Source organism: Sciurus carolinensis, chromosome 2 (assembly GCF_902686445.1).
Source record: "Sciurus carolinensis chromosome 2, mSciCar1.2, whole genome shotgun sequence".
Taxonomy (NCBI): domain Eukaryota; kingdom Metazoa; phylum Chordata; class Mammalia; order Rodentia; family Sciuridae; genus Sciurus; species Sciurus carolinensis.
In genome coordinates, this window is record NC_062214.1 from 54600051 (window position 1) to 54621577 (window position 21527).

The 21527-nt window shown below is 40.3% G+C and overlaps 2 protein-coding genes and 1 non-coding gene across 15 annotated transcripts in view; 1 reads left to right on the forward strand and 2 right to left on the reverse strand.

The window, feature by feature from the left end:
* Nucleotides 1-10195, forward strand: part of Rccd1 (RCC1 domain containing 1) — a 22277-nt gene extending 12082 nt beyond the window's left edge. For 4 of the 10 annotated variants that reach the window (XR_007107234.1, XR_007107233.1, XR_007107232.1 and 1 more), the window contains 2 exons: nt 7735-7788; nt 8228-8733. Coding sequence is in view for 2 of the 10 variants with exons in the window: in XM_047541425.1 (XP_047397381.1) it covers nt 7735-7788; nt 8313-8338 (80 nt within the window). In the remaining 8 variants the exon portion in view is untranslated. Of the gene's footprint in view, nt 1-2909; nt 2932-7734; nt 7789-8209; nt 8734-10169 lie in introns of those variants that run through there. The other 6 variants (XR_007107235.1, XM_047541425.1, XR_007107237.1 and 3 more) reach the window with 5 other exon arrangements.
* Nucleotides 1-19958, reverse strand: part of Prc1 (protein regulator of cytokinesis 1) — a 25047-nt gene extending 5089 nt beyond the window's left edge. For all 4 annotated transcript variants that reach the window (XM_047541416.1, XM_047541414.1, XM_047541413.1 and 1 more), the window contains exons 1-12: nt 19831-19958; nt 13105-13237; nt 12775-12897; nt 9559-9792; nt 9311-9481; nt 8163-8312; nt 7617-7764; nt 6346-6482; nt 4246-4341; nt 2763-2909; nt 2444-2554; nt 198-308 (exon numbers count right to left, since the gene is read on the reverse strand). In XM_047541416.1, the coding sequence (XP_047397372.1) occupies nt 198-308; nt 2444-2554; nt 2763-2909; nt 4246-4341; nt 6346-6482; nt 7617-7764; nt 8163-8312; nt 9311-9481; nt 9559-9792; nt 12775-12897; nt 13105-13237; nt 19831-19841 (1572 nt within the window). In that variant the 5' untranslated portion in view covers nt 19842-19958. The remainder of the gene's footprint in view (nt 1-197; nt 309-2443; nt 2555-2762; nt 2910-4245; nt 4342-6345; nt 6483-7616; nt 7765-8162; nt 8313-9310; nt 9482-9558; nt 9793-12774; nt 12898-13104; nt 13238-19830) is intronic.
* LOC124978516 (small nucleolar RNA SNORA42/SNORA80 family) lies at nt 12298-12431 on the reverse strand. The gene has a single exon (XR_007107496.1). It is a non-coding gene; the product is annotated as a small nucleolar RNA SNORA42/SNORA80 family (small nucleolar RNA).
* Nucleotides 19959-21527: the final 1569 nt, after the last annotated feature.

The window sequence follows — 21527 nt, forward strand, 5'->3', positions numbered from 1 at the left end:
AGGCTCAGTGGCTGTTTTTTCTCTTCATTAGTTTTTTGATTATTATCTAATGATAATCTGACTTATATCTGTCAACTCTGAGCATCTCACTAATAACCAAATTCAGGGAGATTAGAAATTAGGACCCAGAGGCCTCATTTAGTTGAGGGCTCAACCAGGCAGCATGTGGGGATGTACATTCCCAAGAACTTACTTACCTTGCTGCCAGAAGGAGGAAGTCGAGACACAGGGGAGCGGTAGATTGTCCCCCCAAAGACAGGTCTAATGCTACTATTGGCTGTAGCATTGGACATGGTAGTAGTGTTCAGCTAGAGAAAAACAGATATATTACTGATCAAACATCTTCAGCCTTTCCAGCAACCCATTTCTCCCCAAAAAGGAAAAGATTAGGGGAAATAGTCCAGAAAAGATGAGTCTACACAGTAAAGAGCCTGCTGCATCTGTATTATATAGACTTGAGGAAATGTGAAGTTTTCAAAGCACGTTTATATTCAGTAGATGGAACTATAAAATAGTATAATCACTTATGGCATGAGACATTTATCATATGACCCAAATACTACCCAAAAGAAGTGAAAGCATGTATCTATACAAATGCTTATAAGAAAATGTTTACAGCAGTTTTATCTGTATTAGTCAAAAGCTAGAAACAATACTCAGCAGGGGAAATGGACAAGCAGATTATGATACATTTATAGAATGAAATACAACTCAATAATAAAAAGGAGTGAGTGGCCTATTGATTAATGCAACAACATGGATGAACCTCAAAGAAATCAGGCTAAATGAAAGAAGCCACACACAAATATATGTACTTGTGATTCTGTTTATGTAAAATGTTAGAAAATGCAAAACTACTCTCCTGTGACAATTAAATCCCTAGTTGCCAGGGGATAAGGGAGGAGAAAGGGAAGACAAAACTTACAGAGTCTACACGAATACGTAAAATCAAATTCCATCACTATGTACAACTGTATTGCACCAGTTTAAAAAAAAAAAAAAAAAAAAAAAAAAAGAAGGAAGTTGAATAAGAAGCAAGAAAAAAACCTGAAAGTCTGAAAATTTCATGTGTTGACAGGAAGTGGACACATGATAACACTTAGGCACTAAAGAACTCCATAGCCACACTGGGATTAGATTGAGTGATTAATACAACCAGACTTGAAATATTTTACAGCACTCTTGGCAGCAAGAGCTCTCTCACTCATCTTTATAGTCCTAGCATCACTGATCCAAAACAAATCCTAGAATTCAAGTAGTATGTTTTTAAAAGTTCATCACATGTCCATAATTAAAAAATACCTAGTGTCACACAAAGAGGGAACTAATTTAATAAATGATAATATTTTCTAAAAGGATAGAATATACAACTAATAAAGAATATATTTGAAGACAATTTGGTGCTTTTAAAAAAAAAATCATAACCCAGCTGGGCACAGAGGAAATCCCAGTGACTTGAGAGGTTGAGGCAAAAAGATAGCAAGTTTGAAGCCAGTCTTGGTAACCCAGTGAGATCCTGTCTCAAAAAGAGGTGGTGGGGTGGGACTGGGGTATGTAGCTCAGTGGTTGAGTGCTCTTGGGTCCTATTCCCAGTACCCGGGGGGGGGGGGGGGGGGGGGGGAAATCATAATTCATATGAAATAGGGGGAAAGGTTAAAAAAAAAATAAAATTATATAATGTGACCTCTATTATGTAAAAATACACTATTTTAAGACTAGGCTGGACATGGTGCCAGTATAGACCTGAAGCCCAAAAGTGGCAGGAGGCAGGAGGATCTCAAGTTTGAGGTAGTTTAAATCTTAAAATTTAAAAAGTAGAAAGTAGCACAAGCCTGTAATACCAGCTACTCAGGAGGCTCAGGGAGTAAGATTTCAGTCTGAGGCTAGCCTAGGCAACTTAGCAAGACCCTGTCTCAATACAAAACAAGGCTGGGGATGTAGCACAGTGGTAGAGCACTTGCCTACCCTGGATTTGGTCTCCAGCACTGTGGGGTGGGAGCAGAAAGAATACCAAATATTCATAGTGGATCTATTGTAGTTTTATTATAGGTGATTTTTAAAATAATGCACCTCTTATTAAAAAGAAAGTAAAAAATTACTCCCTGACTTCCTGTTCTAGAGATAAAGGGATATTAAACATTCCATTCATTAAGCATGAAAGTTACTATGGTGATCTGGTAGAATTACAGGATGATGAACCTCTGAAAGTTTCATCATTACACAATGTTAGCAATTATTGGTCCCCAGGAGTTTAATGCCAGAAATCAACAAATGGCACACATCAAAGCTGGTCACTCCTTGAGTATTGGAATAAGCCACTACTCAAGATTAAACTACAGTCTCCCATTTACTCTCAAATTCATTGAACCTGGAAGGGAAGAAAACTGCTCTCCCATTTCCACAGTACAGAGGGTGAAAGAGAGCCCAGAAAGGTTGCATTTACCTTCCGCACTTTGCCTGGTGTATTGGGAGCTAGTACTCGCCTCTTGCTTGGAGTCCGGGGAGCACTGCCATAGAGCATCTCTGTCTCTGTTTGCTTCTTGTTTTTTAGTTGCTGTGTGAAAGTGAGAAGCAACAGTGATGAGTCCCAGTAAGAGAGTGGTTCTAGGATGGGAACAGAAGCAGGGCCTCAAATCTAGAGCCAAGTCTGCAGCCCGAGTTAAAGGAGCTGTCAGAAGGCTACCTAATTCTTCAACTAGCCCTGGCAGACATGCTAGGATACATAAACTATCTTCCTCTTCTCCCAGTTTGTGTGCACTTACTCTTTCCTGCTTGGCTCTCTCTTTGTCCAGTCGATGCATCTCCCATTGTTCTGTCACATACTCCATGAATTTCTGTCCATTCACCACAAATGTTTTTGATTGCTCCTGTTCCCACATTTCAATCCGTGCCTTCAACTCTTCTTCCAGCTGAGACCAGAAACAAGAACATGTTAGTTACTTTTAATCTTTGGAGTTAAAGCCCAAATGGAACGATTATCCTAAAGAATAACTACTTAAGCACGGTGCAGTAGCACATGCCTGTAATCCCAGCTACTTGGAAGACTGACACAGGAGGATTTCAAGTTCAAGGTCAGCCTGGGCAACCTAGGGGAACCCTGTCTCAAAATAAAATGAAAAAAGGTTGGGGTATAGCTCAGAGGCAGAGCACTTGCCTAGCATACGCCAGGTCCTGAGTTCCAACCTTAGGGCTACCACCACTGGGTAAAAAAAAAAGAAAAAAGAAAAAGAAAAAACAATGATTCTTCCCTTCCCAGAGTATCATCATTCTAACTTCATGGAGCTGGACCCATGGGAGTACAGGTCAGAGTAACCAGAGATGGTTCATTCACAGCATATAGAAAGGTAGAGGAAGGCAAGAACCCAGAGTCTAAATAATGAGGTTTTGGTGCCTGGAGCTGGAAACAATATCAGTAATATCAGTAACATTAACCAGACAGTGTACTATAAGCAGGACTATGGAACCAGATTATCTGGGTTTCAATCTGGGATACTATTACTAGCTGTGAAAAGATGGGCAAGTTACTCCTCAGTATCTGTTTCCTGGTCTATAAAAACAGTATTAACTTAAAGGGATATTGTGACATATGAATAAATGAAAACATTTTGAAATAGTGACAACTCAGAAAATGGGAAGCTTTACTATTATTAAAATAGAAAATAGCAATAAAGCCCACAGCACTTTCTCAAAAGCTTGCCTCTATTATGGGCCAAAATGTTGCTCAAAATTCTTGCTGAAGTCTTAACTCCCAACACCTCAGAATGTAAGGGTATCTAGATGGATGGTCTTTAAGAAAGTAGATGAGTTAAAATAAGGTCACTAGGGTGGGCCCTAATTCAATCACTGATGGTAATTAGGACACAAAGACACAGACATGTAAGATTATGTGAAGATCCAAGGATGAGAATCTGCCATCTACAAGACCAGCAGAGTCCTCAGAAGAAACCCAGCCCTGCCAATGAAATCTTGAATCTCAGACTACTGGCTTCCAGAATTGTAAGAAAATTAATTTCTGTAGTATAAGCCACTTACTCTGTAGTCTTTAATTTGGCAACTCCAGCAGCCTACACTTACTTGGTATTCTCTGGGCCTTTGCTTACACTGAAGGTCCAATGCATACTTATTAATCCCTGCCCAAACTTTGAAGAGAAAATATTTCTGGGGCAAATTAATACAAAGCAAAGGACAGAAAAAAAAAAAAAAATCTTAAGACCAAGTGCCAAAAAATCTTAGCAACAATATTACCTTAGGGAGCATTTTCTGAAGCTTAGCTCGCTGCTTTTCTTCTTTTAGAAGATTTCCTCCCCGGTTTGTAAATCGACTTGGATCTGAAGCTTTTCTCTGAAATATTCATTTTATTTAGTGAGAGTAAAACCTATAATAGTCTGACCAATTACTTCTAAGATTCCTTGCTCTCATAACATGATGTATATTATTACATTGACTTCAAAGGTTTTACATTCTTATCCACATTTAGCAATTAGAAATGGTAGCATTTTAAGCCATAGACACTCCTAGACATAGTCAAGATCATCCACTGGGGTGCAGGAAAACTATGAGCTTCCTTTAATCTAAAAAATAACAGTTAGATGTAACAATGACATTGGTTCCCTTCCTGGGTTTGGATGTCAGATGATGTCATTATAATATACAAGGTGAGGAGGGACGGGCAGGCCTGCACTCAGGGCTTATTGTGGTGTGTCTGCTTGCCCTTGTATTTCTGGCATACTGACACAGAATGCAGTTTAAATGCACATGGCCAGGAAATTTGTAGATAATCTGGGTTCCACTAAATTGACCCTCACAAGATAAACAAAAATGTAGAGGGCTGGGGTGTAGCTCAATGGCAGAGTGATTGCCTGGCATTTGTGAGGCCTGGGTTCAATCCTTGGCCCTGAAATAAATAAATGTGAAATGAAAAGTTCTGGGTTCCCACCCCAACACTGCCCCATACCCCCCAAAGTGTTGTTTTTCATTCTTTTTAATTTTCTTGCTTTTTTGTTATTTTATAATATATACACAGTAATTTGAGTATAAAACTAGCTATTGTAAATCAGGGGAATTACTTGAAGAAATGGGGCAGGTAACCAGAAGCATTCTTTTTTTAAAAAATACATATATGTATATTTTTTAGTTGTAGATGGGACAGGATACCTTTATTTTATTTATTAATTTTTTTATGTGGTGCTGAGGATCAAACCCAGTGCCTCACGCATGCCAGGCAAGTTCTTCTACCACTGAGCCACAACACCAACCCCAGAAGCATTCTTGATAATAAGTAGACCAAACTTTCCTTTCCAGACTGCTTGACAGGTCATAGCCTATCAACAATAGTGGCAGAGCAGTTGGTAACTCGTTTATTTTTCTAGTGTGCAACGAGTTACAAGGGCTGCTGCTTTAGCTGTGTCTATATTCCCTCCTGTTCTTCATTTTCACCCAGAATTAAGGAACATTCAAGGATTAGTTGATCATAAATAGCTACAAAGTCTTGTCAGGTTCTTTCCATCTGAGTTCTAGTTTCCTGCCTATAAACTTGAAGGAGTCCAGCTTAAAAGTCCATAGATCCCTTTGAATGCCAAGAGAGTTATCATGAACCTTATAACAATCTTCTCCTTAAATTTTGTGTCCTTGGTACCTTATTTGTCTCACCCCAGTTCCAACCCTGAGTTCTAAAATGCTCTGTTTATGCTATCCAAGAGAAGAGGAGGAATTCAGAGAACACAAATTCATCCCAACATCTAGTTTTCTAGGAAAATAGCAAAAGTAGCAATAGTAGAATAGTTAGTTGCTTAGCCCAACAACATCCATCCACTCTTCCCTCCTTCCTTAGTAATAGAGCCAGAATTTGCCTGGGATAGCAATTCTCAGGCTTACCATCAACTGATGTGGCACATAAACACAAGTGCTATGAAAAGAGGCTGGGAAGAGCCCTTAATTAAGGGGCAGAGGGCAATGCTGCCTTTGTTCTTTTTCTACCATGCTGCCCTTCAGGTGGGAGCTCTAGCAACCAGCTCTGCCCTGAAGATGAGGTCCATATTTAGTGGTGGGAAGACTGGAGCTGGAGAAGCCTGCCCTGTCCACATTTGGGCTTCCTTCAAGCAAGAAACTCCTAGGTTCCTTAAGCCATTAATTTATAGGATATTAGAAGCCTAAAGAACAAAGAAAACTGGACTCTGATTTCTCTACAAGGGCTTACTTGCTTCCCCCGCCCCCAGAGCTGGGGATTGAACCCATGCTCTCACATATGCTAGGCAAGCATTCTGTCATTGAGTCTATCTCCAGCACAGAGCATGTTTTCTCAACACTTCATTTCATTCTTAAGAAAGCAGACAAAGTAGGGCATACCTCGAACTCTAAGAAAAGCCTCCAGCTCTCTTCCCACTTCTGGACACCTTCAAAGAGTTCTTTATGAACTTCATAGTAGTTTCTTAACCGCACAATCTCAGCATCATGTAGTTGGAGCAGGTTTTCTGTGTAGTCCTCTGTAACAGACCCAGTAGTTAAAAAAGTTACTCAGGGGGGCTGGGGAGATAGCTCAGTCGGTAGAGTGCTTGCCTTGTAAGCACAAGGCCCTGGGTTCGATCCCCAGCACCCAAAAAAAAAAAAAAGTTACTCAGGACTGGGGTTGTAGGCTTAAGTGGTGGAGCACCTGGCCTAGGACGTTTGAGGCACTGGGTTCAATCCTCAGCACCAATAAAAATAAATAAAATAAAGGTATTGTATTCATCTACAACTAAAAAAATAAATAAATAAATTAGTGTGTAGTATCCCAACTTACTATCCCCCACTTCCCTAAAATGGAAATAGATAATTTCTTTATAATATAGGAGTTGTGCCTAATAAAAAAGCCAGGACTGGGGGTGTGGTTCAGTGGTTGGCATTTACCTAGCATACATGAGGCCCTGGGTTTCATTCCTAGCACTGGGCGGTCAGCAGGTGGACGGGGGAGCTGGGTATGGTAGTGTGTACCTAGAATCCCCACAACCCAGGAGGCTGAGGCAGAAGGATCTTAAGTTTGAGGTCAGCCTAGGCAACTAACTTAGACCTTGTCTCAAAAACAAAAATTTTAAAAAGGGTTGGGATGTAGCTCAGTGTTAAAGCATCCCTGGATTAAATCCACAGCACTGAAAAAAAATAAACCATCAATAAAAGAATATGTTTGTCATAATTAGCCTAAGGGGACTAATGACTAGGGTATGGACAAAGATCATTAGTATTCTCCAAAATCTGTGTTTTGCTTCATCTTAGTTTCTTTTACATTCTTCCTTTCTGCTTTACCCAGACAATAGAAGGTCAGGTCACGAAACCTGTCTAAAAACATTTGTTGAATTTAGTTAGAATAATTTCATTCAGGTCAGCCTAGAATTCCACTGGCTCTAGGAATCAGACTCCTCTAGGCTCAAATAGGCTAATGTATTTACCTGCTATATACCTCTGGGTTAAGCTGCTCAACATTTACGTCCCTTAGTGTCCTCATCTCCTGAACATGAAGATTGAGATAATATTGTTACGAATTAGCTGTATCTGTTCAGATAAGGAAATAAGAGACTTCCTGGTGAGTCTCTGGGCTTATAAAAGAGCAGTGAGTAGGTCACATGGAATGCATCTGTACTAACCGGCATAGTAAGGGGCAAAAGCTTGTCTCTGCTCCTGGCTATAAAAACATTGGTCCCAATACCGAGCCAGCTCCACTCGAATTGCCTCAATCACTTTCTTCATGTTTTGCATTTTCAGGTCTTCCAGCCGATCCACTTCTAACTGCAGCTGAAAGAAAAAGACATATTAAAGGTATTTGTCATACTTTTATATTCACTTAGATTAAAAGCTCCCCTTCCATTTTTATTTTTTATTTTTGATAAGATCTCAAGTTGCAGAGGCCTTAAACTTGATTCTCCTGCCTCAGCCTTCTAAGTCACTGGGATTATAGATATACACCTCAATGCCGGACAGTTTCCCTTTTTAAATAAAATAATAAGCCAGAAGTAAATCAACACTCTATAACAATCATATTATAGGAGCTAGAAATCTAAGGAATGTATACAGAAGATAGAAGATAAGCAGTAAGAGTAGGCAAGCCCAAGGGAGAAGTTGGTAAGGATGTTGGACTGGACCCAGAAATGCTCACAGACGACTGCTTACCCAGCACCCATTTGGTGTCTTACCGCTTTCCTGACCTTGGCTTTTGACCCAGTCATAACCATTGCCACAGCTTCTCTCTCTTCTTCAGGTATCTGCAACCTGTCCCAGAGTTCCCGGATTTGAGCACGCAGTCCCTCACACACTGCTTCATTTTGTGATTTTCGCATTTCCAGCTGTAGCAAGGAAAGGCTGTGATTAAAGCAAAACAGTAACACAAAAGGCTGGCCCTCGGCAGCAAGGAATGTCTGGACCCAAATGAAGAAGCAGTATTTATATTGTGATTCCCAAGAGAAATTTTTTGATGCATTCTAAACACAAGCTGTAAGGGTGTCACTGTGGAAGGATCTCAGACATCAAGAACAGGATTCCAGGACAGGGGAGATAGCTCAGCTGGTAGAGTGCTTACCTTGCAAGCACAAGGCCCTGAGTTCGATCCCCAGTACCGCAAGAAAAGAACAGGATTCCAGTTTTGAATTGAAATTTTTTTCAATTAAACACTGTGCTTGAGGCTGAGGTTGTGGCTCAGTGGTAGAGCATTTGCCTAGCATGTGAGAGGCACCAGGTTCAATTCTCAGCACCACATATAAATAAATGAATAAAGGTTTATCAACATCTAAAAAAAATTTTTAAAAAATAAAACAACAACAACAACAACAAAACCACCGTTCTTGGGGCTGGGTTTATAGCTCAGTGGGAGAGCACTCACCTAGCATGCTTGGAGTCCTGGGTTCAATCCCCCATACCACCAAAATAAATGAACGAGTAAATAAATAAATATAAAAAATAAAGATTTATTTTAAAAAACTATGCTATTTCAAATGGCTGTCATTTCATTATTTAATTTCATATTCTTAGAATATTAAATTTCATGTGTCTTATCTACTTATAAATTAAGGTTTATATTAAAAAAGAAAAAGAAAAGAAAAAAATCAGGGCTTGGGGTGTAGCCCAGTGGTAGAGTACTTCCCTAGCATTTTTGAGACCCTCAAGGTTCAAACCTCAGTACCAAAAAATAAAATCAAGGTCATATATCATAAATTACTATCTTTATCCTCCCTCATTCTCTTAACATACATTAGAACTTATTTAAGACTGAAGAAAAAGCTGCCAGTTTTTTCAAAGTGTTACACACACTATTGAGATCCAAGGTCTAAATTTGAGAAGACATTACCTGCCGCAGCAACTTTTGTAGTGTTGCAATATTCTCCAAAGACAAACAAAAGGCATCTTCATCTTCACACACCACATCTTTTTCAAAGCTTGTGTCTGGTGTGTGATCTAATTCTTCCATGCACAGTATGATCTGTCTCTTTATGTTGACAAACTCCTCATGCCTAGATGCCTATTAAACAAAATAATTACAAGATATCTAGAGGAAGGCCAAAAGGGCTTTTGAAAAATATAAAGGCAGGTAGTAACCTTTGTTTCCCTCAGTGTTGCCACATGTTGTCTGAACTGGTTCAGCTCTTCTAAGCTGGGAACAGAGGTGCTGTCAATGTCATAGTGGGGCATGCAAAGAATTTCACACAATTCTTGATCTTGTTCTTGAAGTAGCTTCAGTTCCTGTTTTCTCTCCTTTTTCTGTTTTCGCATCAATTCTACCTGAGTGCGCAAATCTTTTTCTAGTTGCAAGATAGTCGTTTCTCCTTCTTCCTGTATAAGTGTACCAATGTTACAAGGTTTCAAATAATTCCTTCAGAAGAATCACTTGAGAAGGACAGTAGAAGAGAGCTGACAGGCTTTCAGTTAAATTTACAAATAAATCAACTCATAACCAACAGAATATGGCACAAAGAGGAACTCCTAATGAAGGTCCCAAATGAGGAAAGGTTAGTAGATACCAGGATTTTTTGTTTTATCCAATTTTAAAAAATTGTGGATTAAGTACAGATAGTCACCAATTTAACAGTTTTTCTTTCTGTCTTTCTTGTGGTTGGGGGGGGGGGTGTTGGGGGGCAGCAGGGCATGGGTACCAGGGATTGAACCCAAGGACACTAAATCATCCCCTGCCCTTTTTTATGTTGAGACAGGGTCTCACTAAGTTGCTGAGGCTGGCTTTGAACTCGAGATCCTCCTGCCTCAACGTGCTGAGCGGCTGGGATTACAGGTATGTGCCACCACACCAGGCTTAACATTTTTGCTCTTGGTACTATGCTGCTTTACTACTGAACTATATCCCTAGCCCTTTTAATTTTGAGATAGGGTCTCACTAAATTGCTGAGGTTGACCCTCAGTTTGGATCCTCCAACCTCTGTCTTCTGAGTAGCTAGGATTATAGGCATGCACCATCATGTCTGGCTATGTTAGATTATTTTGCCCAACTCCAGGCTACATAAATGTTCTGAGCACATGTAAGGTAAATTAGGATAAACTTTGTTCAGCAGGTTTGGTGTGACAGCATGCATTTTTTACTTATAATTGATTTATTGCATGTAACCCTATTTAAAGTTGAGGAGCATCTGTACAGTTATATTGTGTAATCATCACTGTTATCCACCTCCAGAAGTCATTTAATCTTGTAAAACTGAAACTCTGTATTTAATAAAAATTCTTCATTCCCTGCCTTCACCCCCAGCTCATCACAACCACCATTCTACTTTCTGTCTCTATGAATTTGACATCTTTAGGTACCACAGCACTTTTGCAAGAGGCATAAATTGGTTGGAAAGCTTGCTTTGGGTTAGCAAGAAGGTATCTATATCTAGCTTATATTGAAATATTCATCCTACACTGACCATGGTGGCACATGCCTATAATCACAGCTTCTCAGGAGGCTAAGACATGAGGATCATAAGTACAAGGCCAGTCTTAGCAACTTAGTGAGACCATATCTCAAAAAGTACTGGGGATGTAGCTCAGTGGTAAAGCATCCCCAGATTCAATCTCTGGTACCCACCCCCCCACCACCAAAAAAAAAAGAAAGAAAAGAAATACTCGTCTTAATAATTCCACGAACATTACCTTACCAATAAAAATAAACTTAGTAGTCCCTGCACTACTCTTAACTGACAAAAGGAGAGGGGGAGTTATATGTTCTACAAACTTATACAACTTCAACTTCATTTAACATTAGTAAAATAGGAACCGTCATAAATTCAGGGAGATATACCACTATACACCTAACCCAATTTCACATTGAAAGTTCAAAAAAACAGACTAAAGCCAACATGGTGGCTCACACCTTTAATCCCAATAACTCAGGAGACTGTGGCAGGAGGATTTACACATTTGAGGCCAGTTACAGCAACTTAAAAAAAAAATTATAAAGGGTCAGGGATGTAGCTCAGTGGTAAAGTACCCCTGGGTTCAATCCCCAGTACCCCAAAAAAAAAAAAAAAAAGACAGACTAAAGAAAGAGAAATTGATGTTTCAAAAATCAATTATTTTTGTGTTGTTTATGTTGATTCCGGGAAACCCCACAGATGTCATGGTCTGCCTGATTACTCTCTGCTGCCAGGTGTGAATTGTCCCTAACCTTTAAAAGGCAGTCTCTCTTCTAGTCTGATTCTATCTAAATACACAGGCAGTTCTTTCTGTAACAGCAAGAGGGATCAGAGAACCTTATTAGTACATCATTACTTTTCCAAGCTCCATATCTGTCCTTTTACATTCTAACACTGTTTTCACTAGCTCTAAGCAGAGCTATTTCAGCACCCTGTCTCCTCATATCCTTCCCTCAAACTCCTAACTTACGTTGGACCAGATACCACTACCTCTGGGCTACCTACACTGATAATCACAGTCTGCTGAGCTAGATATGTGCTCCTGACACTCTGGCTTTTGAGACATTTCTTCTGAGATAGCCATTCTGGCTGATTCAGTGGTATACAACCTTTGAGTATGAAAAGAACTACAAAGGTTGGGTTTTGGGGTAACTGTTCCTTTTATCACTACTTTTACTTCCTAGGTACCTCTTTTCATTTTCTCTCAAAGAATAGCATAGTACCATCTGTGCCTACCTTTTTCTCCAAGTTTATTTTTAAAAAATTAATATGCTGGTGCTGGGGATATGGCTCAGTTGGTAGAGTGCTTGCCTCACAAGCACAAGACCCTGGGTTCAATCCCCAGCAACACACACACACACACACACACACAAAATTAATATGCTCTACAAAGCAGAACTACAGCAAGAAGCTTGTTTCTTTTCTTTTTTTTCTCCACTGTGCAACCCGCTTCAGTGCCAGCAGCCTACAGGCAGAGGCCAGGCAATGGTTCAGGGCTATGGTTTGCTGTGGCATGGGACACTATGAGAGGCCCAGGGGGACAGGCCTGCCATAAATCCAAACCCATGCATAAGAAGCTTGTGTCTAGGGGCTGGGGTTGTGACCCAGAGGTAGAGCACTTGCCTAGCACGTGCAAGGCACTGGGTTTGATCCTCAGCACCACATAAAAACGAGTAAATAAAATAAAATAAAGGTATTACATCCATCTACAACTAAAAAAAGATATTAAAAAAAAGAAGCTTGTTTCTGATCACCTATTAGTTGTTTCATTTCTCAGCAAAGCAACTCTCTACATACGTGAAAAATCACTTCTCCAGCATAAACCCTACAAGGAAGCCTCTGTCTACAGTCCAAAGTCATTGTTTCTTTCCAAATCTCAGACCCAACCTGGAACCACCAGACTGCCACGTACCTGAAATGGTTCTACATGTAACTCACTGCACAGGGTGTTCAGCTCTTTTTGGCAGATTGATATGCTTTTGATAAGCCTTTCCTTTAGGCTCTCTTCTTCAGCAATCATCATATCCAGGAGATCCTGTAAGAGAGAAAATAATTCATGTTAAGTTTGGAGCCACAGAAGAAGACCCCCCAACACCAAAATGCTCATAATTTCGAAATTATAAGAAAAGACTTAAAAACAAACAAAAACAGGAAAAGCCTATAATGTCCTAGGGTAGGTATTCACATTTCTCAGATGCAACACCAGCATCCTTATACCTGAGACTTGTGTTACCCAGCTCACCTTGATATGCTTCTTCACAACCTCAGTTCTTTGTAACCGCTGGTCCTCTGGAATCCCAATCAATTCCCATATTTCCCGAAGGTGATTTAGAGCTTTCTGGAGACATACTATGGACTCCTCTGCCAGTACCTCACTAAAAAACAACAAACAAATTCACCTGTTAAGTCAATCTTTGCCTAGAGACTAAAAGTCGTGTTTTCAGGAGCCAACTAAACTAGCTTCTCAACAGCCTTAAGGTTCAAACAAATTGAAAACAAGCATTCAGCTTAATTTCACTTCTGACCTATTGCTTTCCCTTCTCCCTCCACACAAGCTAAACAAAATTCAATATCACAGTCCATCATGGAGATTCACTCTTCTGAATAATACTCAGAATCTGGGCTTTCATTGATGATTCTATCTATGACAGTATAATATAGAATTACAATGCTTTTGTTAGAGAAAACTCAGACGAAACATCAACAAAATAAACATGAGCTTGCTGTTAAGAAGCAAGTGATTTATTATTATTTTCTGTTCTCTCTTCCCCCCCCTTTTTTTTTTGAGGTACAAGACATTAAACCCAGGGCCTTGCATATGATAGGCAAACACTCTCTAACTGAGCTACATCGCTAGCCCTTTATTTTTAGACAGGGTCTGACTAAGTTGCTGAGGCTGGCCTCAAACTTGTGATCCTCCTGCCTCAGCCTCCTGAGTAGTTGGGATTACAGGGTTGCGTCACCATGCCCAGCCTGATCTTATTCTTAAATTAAAACTACTAACACAAAGAATGGCTAAAATTACAAAGAAAAACATCAGTGTTAGTAAAGATATAGAAAAGCTAAACTTTCATACAGTGCTGGTAAAGTGTACAAATCAGTACAACCATGTTAATATATATTGGCAGTATCTATTAAAATTGAATTCAGTGTGGTGGCATATGCCTATAATCCCAGAAACAGGAGGCTGAGGCAGAAAGATCACAAGTTCAAGGCCAGCCTCAGCAATTTAGCAAGGCCCTAGGCAATTAAGTTAGACCCTGTCTCAAAAGAAAAAATAAAAAGGACTGGGGATGTAGCTTGGTGGTAAAGTACCCTTGGATTAAATCCCCAATACCAAAAACAAACAAAATAAAACTGAACACAAGCCAGGCATGCTAGCACACATAATCCCAGAGACTCAGAAGGCTGAGGCAAGAAGATCACAAGTTCAAGGTCAGCCTGGGAACTTAGCAAGACAGTTTCAAAACAAAAAATAAAAAGGGCTTAGGACATAGTTTAGTAGTAGAGCATCCCGGGGTTCAATCCCCAGTACTGAAAAGGAAAAGGAGCAAGTTACTCACAACATTGATACAGCTAAAACATTATGTTTATGCTAAGTGAAAAACAGCCAAACAAACACTACATATTATAATGATTCCATTTTATAACATTCTAGGAGAAACAAAAATTTAGTGAAAGAGCCAGGCATGGTGGCACACGCTTAAAATTCTAGTGATTCAGAAGGCTGATGCTAGAGGATACCAACTTCTGAGGCCAGTCTCAGCAACTCAGCCAGATTGTCTCAAAATAAAAAATAAAAAAAGGGCTAGGGTGTAGGTGTATCTCAGTGGTTAAGTGTCCCCTGGGTTCAATCACCAATAAAAACACAAACAACTTTACTGAAGAAAAACAAATTAGTTGCTTGAGATCAGGGAAAATCAACTGTAAAATCCAAGTGCCCATGGAAACTTTTTGGGGTGATGGAATAGTTTTAGAACTTGATGGCAAATATATAACAGTATACAATTAAACCTGAACATGTCAAATGAATTAGGTTTATTATGTGTAAATTATGCCAATAATTTTTAGAAAATAGATAAACCATAAGAAAAACTTAGCGTGCCAGATGCAGTTGCACACACTTGTAATCCCAGCAATTTGGGAGGCTGAGACAGGAAGATTGTGAGTTCAAACCCAGCCTCAGCAACTTACTGAGCAACTTAGCAAGACCCTATCTTAAAACGTAAAAAGGGCTAGGGATGTGACTCAGTGGTTAAGTGTCACTGGGTAAAGTTGTGAGTTGGGCACAGTGGTGCAGGTCTGAAAAAGTCACTTATGCTTTTAGAATGCAGTCCAAAAATGATGGGTAGAGGCTCTCACTGGCCCCCTTTCTATCCTAGAAGATTCAGTGATTCAGTCACCAGCCTAGATCTAGAACCTGGGAACATTCACAAAAACCTTCAGACATTTCTCTAGCCACAAAATTCCATTTTAAAGTCGCCTGTCCCTGGTGAAAAGTTTCTACACAAATACCAGTTGCCTATGCCAGACAGCCAGTATTAATACCCTGATATAATCTAGTGCTTCAAAGAATTTACTGTGCTTTTATTTTAGAAATATTAGCAGGTAATAAGGCATTTATTTAATATGATCTCAGTGAACTAAAGTGCAACTAAAGAGCCTCCCCAGGCACTCTCTTCACACATTACTTTGATAACTAGAAAGGAGAAGCAAGTCAAGATTCTACTAAAAATAACTTTTAAGATCTAATCTGTGGTCAATATTCAGTCTGAATGTAACCCTCATGGTTTGCACACTTGGCTCCTTTTATCGGCCACAATGGAAAACTGTGGACTTGTCATAAACAAGGGCAGGGACTACTACGTCTCTACCATCTTCATTTTACCATACCCTAATACATAGAAGTTGTTCAATAAATGTAAAATAAATGGCTTTGAATTCCTATCAAAGATTCCCGAATCCATCAGAATTTATGCACTTTCAGATCCTGACAACAGGTTTATATGCATAATGAAAGTAAAGTGATCATTTTTTCCCTTGAACAAAAGGAAATCCAGTACAATGGGCAAATAATTTGAGAAGACATTTCTCCAAAGAAGATATACCATGGTCAATAAACGTTAAAAGATGCTCAACAACATTAGTCATCAGGGAAATGCAAATCAAAACCACAATAAAATACCATGGCATAGCCACCAGGATGGCTATATTCAAGACAATGATAAGAATTTGTGAGAAACTGGAACCTCATACACTGCTTGTGGGAATGCAAGATAATACAGCCTCTTTGGAAACTGGTCTGGCAATTTCTTAAACATTTAAACATAGTTATCATGCAATCCAACAATCCCATTACTAGATATTTACTCAAGAGAATTAAAAAGATGACCATACAAAAATGTTCAGAAATGTTTATAGCAGCATCATTTATAATAAACAAAAGGTGAAAACACCACAAATGGATAAATAAAATGTAGTGTATCAATACAATGGAAAATTATCAGGCAATAAGCCTTGAAAACATTATCCTAAAAGAAGCAAGTCACAAAGGACCACAAAGCTATGATTCATTTGTATGAATTATCCAGAACAGACAAAATAGTTGTGGGTATGTGGACCAGAGGCTGAAAAGATGATTGATTGCTAATGGGGTTTTGGAAGGATAATGAAAATGTTCTAAAACTGGTTGCAGTGATGATTACTCAATTCTGAATATTCTAAGAAATCATTATACACTTCATGAAAGTGAATCATATGGTATCAAGACATCTGACACAATCTGAAATTTTTTATTAATGACTTCATTGAAAAACTTAATCTTTACTAATTAATTTAGTCAAATTACTTTTATAAAGTAAAATAATAGGAGATTGGGACATTAATGTGTGGATCTCAATTCCATTTATAACCAAGATAAGCCACCTTGGTGGTGCATGCTGTAGTTCCAGCTACTTGGGAGGCTGAGGCAGGAGGATTGAAAGTTTAAGGCTAGCCTCTGCCACTTAATGAGATCATCTCAAAATTTAAAAAAAAATTATTTTATTATTTTGGTACTAGGGATTGAACCCTGGGACATTTAACCATTGAGCCACATCCCCAGTCCTTTTCTTATATTCTATTAAAGACAGTCTCACTGAGTTGCTTAGGGTGGCTTTGAATTTATGAACTTCCTGCCTCAGCCTCCCAAACTGCTGGGATTACAGGCAAGTGCCACCACGTCAGCTTCAAAATAAAATCTAAAGGGCTGGGTTATAGCTCAGTGGTAGAGCACTTGCCTAGCATGCTTGATGCCACTGGTTCTGTTCCCAGTAAAAAAAAAAAAAGATCTATATGGCAAATAGGCTGCAAGAATTAAAAAATAACATGCCAAGCGATACTTGACACCTTATATCTCTGTCATTAACACTGCCTCCAAAAGAGCCAAATCTCACCCCTCCTCAGCCCTCCTCTCCTGCTATCACATGGATCCAGGTCACCACTATCATCTCTTACCTATATGGCAATGGCCTCTTAACTGGGCTCCCTGCTTCAACCATGGCCTCCTTAAGTTTCCAGTCAGCACAGGAGGAGCCACAGGGCTCCAAGTCCTATTTTCTATTTAAAACCCTCCAATGACTTCCAATCCCACTCCAGTTAAAACCTTTGCCTTTCCAGAAGCCCAAGGAGCCCAATTCCATCTGATACTCATTTACGTTCTGACACCAGCACCCACTCTGCTCTGGTCACAGCAGCCTTCTAGCTCTCTAGAACACCCCAGGCTATACTAAGGGCATCTGTGTTCCCTCTACTTAGACCCCTCCTCCCTCAGATGCTGCACAGCTTGGTTCCTCACTTTAGGTCTTTGCTCAAAGGTCACCTTCTTAGGAAAGCCTTTCCTGGACCAACCTGCAACCTTTTCTTCCTATGGTTTCTTTTTTCATACCAGTGATTGAACCCAGGGACACTCAAACCCTGAGTCACATCCCCAACCCTTTTTGAGACAGCAAGTATGTACCACGGATTGAACCCAGGGGTGCTTTACCACTGGGCTACATCATTTTTTGTTGTTGTTGTTGTTTTGTTTTGTTTTGTTTTTGAGTTAGGATCTCCCCTAAATGGCTGTGGCTGGCTTCAACCTTGCCATCCTCCTGCTTCAGCCTTCCAGTTGCTGGGATTACAGGCATGTGCTACCACACCTGTTTATTACCTTTCTTTTCAGATTGTAAACTCTATGAGGGCAAGGATGTCAGTTTTGTTTGCCACTCTATCCCCAATACTTAGAATTGTACTTTGTACATAACAAACATTCAAGAAGTATTTTGAAAAAAAAAAAAACCTGTAGTTTTTTAAAAATGTTGTATGACTTGACGATGCTTCAGAGCTCTCATTGTGGTCCTTGTTAAACAGTTAAATAATTCCCTAAAAGGAGCAAATCTGTTTTTTTTGTTTGTTTGTTTGTTTTGTTTTTTGTTTTGTTCTTTCTCAGAATACTGAATTACTGAGAGTGTATACAAAAATACCCAAGGATACAAAAGTTGTAAAAAGAACCATTTTTTCCCCAGTCTCTTGTCACCAGACTGGAAAAGATTTCAAATGTTCCCCTCTAAATGATTGCCTACTTTCAGTCAACCTTCACTGAGCCCCTGCCCTGGTTTTTGCCCTGGACACAACTCTGGAAAAGCTCTGTCCAAACTGTTTCAGGATCCACAACCATAGTTAATTCAGTGACCAATCTGACAACCATTGTTTTTGAGGCCTATTTCTCATATCCCTTTCCAAAAATGAATATCTGAAATTCACAGGTACCCAAAAACCTCGTTTTGGGTTACAGTAATCCCAGTTGCTGTTTTAAAATCTAATTATAACCATTCAAGTGTAACTTTTTTCTGCTTTCATTCACTCACTTGAATACAGAAGCTGCCCTAATCATCCATAATGAACTGTGAATAACATTTTTCTTCAAATGCTATTTAAGATTTTACTAGCCCTCAGAAACACCATTAGCTTAAACGCACAGCAGCTTAAAGATAACGTCCTTTAGATAATAAGATTATTTGTGGAACTGGGATGTAGCTCAGTGGTAGGTGCTTGCTTAGCATGCTGTAAACCCTGGGTTTGATATTCCCAGCACCAAATAGGGTGGGTAAAAAAGTTAATTTGTCATCCACAACCGTATAATACTGTTAGTTTTGGCAAGAGTACTAATAATTTATACCCAACACCCATTTTCCTGAGGACAAGCATTTGGAAAAGCCTGATCAGAATTAGTAATCATGGAACCAAGAATCTTACAAAACCTTGGGGGAATCAGTTTAACCAATAACTACAAATCATTTAATATGGAATCGGCACAATATTTCACCCACTACTTTCAGAATGTAACATTTGTATAGCTTTAACACAACTCCTTCGCACTGATATTGTTCTTGTTTTAGAAGCGAGAAAATGCATTCGACCTCTTGCCTAAAGTTACACGTCTGGTCGAATTTCAAACTGGACACTCCCTCCCCAGTAGCGCCGGGGACGCTGTTAAAATGACCGGAAAAAAATTCCATCATCAGTTTTTTTAATTTGCAAGGAAACTAAGCCGTCTTTCCAATTCAAGTAAGCGTTAACACCGCAGGGCGGATACAAAGGAAAGCAAAGATGATTTTAAAACTTCACGGCTTCAAGAAATGCAAAGCCACGATCCAAGAGACCTAGGACTTTGAGGGGACCTTCAGTGCCAAGGAGCGGCACCTGAGGCGCCGCGGGGAGGGCTTCCCGCCGCCAGCCTCAGCCCCAGCCCAGCGCGCCCTGGAACCGCTCGCTCCCGACACGGGCGTGAGGCTGCGGGACCTCGGACCAGCGCGTCAGGCTCGAACATGCACCTGCTAGCCGCGGGCTGACCGGCCACCCTAGTCCCGGATGAGGGGCCTCTCGGACATTGCACCGGCCCCGTACTGGGAACAGGCGTCGCTCCCTCCCACCACCCCTCGACTCTCACCTTCTTCTCATGGCGGACACTCCAAGCAGCCCCAGGGAATCGAGACACCCGACCTCCTCCACGCGGGGCCGAGCGCAGCAACCAGCCGCACACACGGGAGATCTCGCTCGGAGTAGCCGCTCCGCGAGCCGTTGGGTCGCGCGGAATTTCAAACCGAGCTCTGAGGCGGAGCCGCCCGTGCGATTGGTGCGGCTTCCCATCATTCCTCACGAAACCCCGCCTTATTCCCGCCCCTCCGCCGAGGGCGACTACCGCGCGGAGCCTTCTTTGCCCAAGCCTGAGCTGCGCCCTGGACGTGGGAAAGGCGCTGGGAGAGCCAGTTGGGCGGACGTCACTGTCCGCGCGTGCGCTCGGCCCGGCGCGGCTAGATCTTCTTGCTCAGCCACAAGCCGAAGTGCGTCCCTACAGAGCCAATGAAGTCATCCGAGCCCCACCCGACCCGAGCATTTTTGATTCCAAGTTTGTGGTGCCTCCACAGGCAGCGGGCGTTGCAAAGCCCACTAAAGGGGAAGGGAAGGGAACACCGAACCCTGCTCAAGGGCCTGGTATCTTTCTAGGCAAGTTATCCCATTTAATTATCAAGACAAATCCATTAGGAAGTACTGTCACCGTTGTACAGAGGATGAGACTCAAAAAAGATGAGAGAAGACTCCCCAAAAGGTCTGAGTGACTTGTCCAAGGCACACAACTGGTGAATAAATGGAGATCACCCGGGCCTGGTTTTCTTTCAAATTATGTTTATTTAACTGTTACATGAAAATTTTAAGGCTTGAAATTGACATCAAAGTATTTTTGTATCATCCTTTTTTTTTTTTTTTTTTTTTTTTTTTTTTGCGGTGCTGGGGATCGAACCCAGGGCCTTGTGCATGCAAGGCAAGCACTCTACTGACTGAGCTATCTCCCCAGCCCTGTATCATCCTTTTCTCACTGAACATTAGCTATATCCCTAAATGCACACATCAGGTTTTTTTTCCTATGACTCACAATATATCCTGGCATGTCGATATCTCAATAATTCAACTATTTTGATATTGATATTTAGATCATAATTTTTAAAATAACATTGGGATGAATATCCTCATACATAAATCTTTGCATCTTGCATTATTACTGATTCATAGAAATGTAATGCCTTCTTTTCAAAGAGGTTGTATTTATTAATTTGTCCTCCCCAACAAGACTCACCCCAATATCCACCTCCTGTTAACCCTCAGCAGCACTGAACACTACTATACTTTTAAACTTCTTTGCTCATTTCATAGGCAAAAAAACAAAACAAAAAGGCATTTCCTGCTTGATTTGCACTTATTTGATAACTTAAATTACACATTTTAATGCATCACCACTTCCATAATTCTCATCCTTTGCCTTTTCCCTAACCCATGCTTTGCTTCACCTCCAGAACCATATCTGTTTCTTTTCAGAAAAATCTCATTGTTGCTTACATTCTTTGGCCTGTTGGCAGTATGCCAAAATTCACACCACTAATAGTAGAGACCATTTTTTAAATTTACTGGCACTCTTTATTGATTAACTTGGAAGTTTTTCAAAAAGCTTCAAAATTTGTATTTTCAGATGAGGTCCAAGGATCAGCATTGTAAATTATCCAGGGTTAAGGCAATTTTGCTCTGATGTCCTTAATACCAGTCCTGAAGCTTGACAAGTCTTAGCAGTCATTGCAAAGAAATCCACTCACA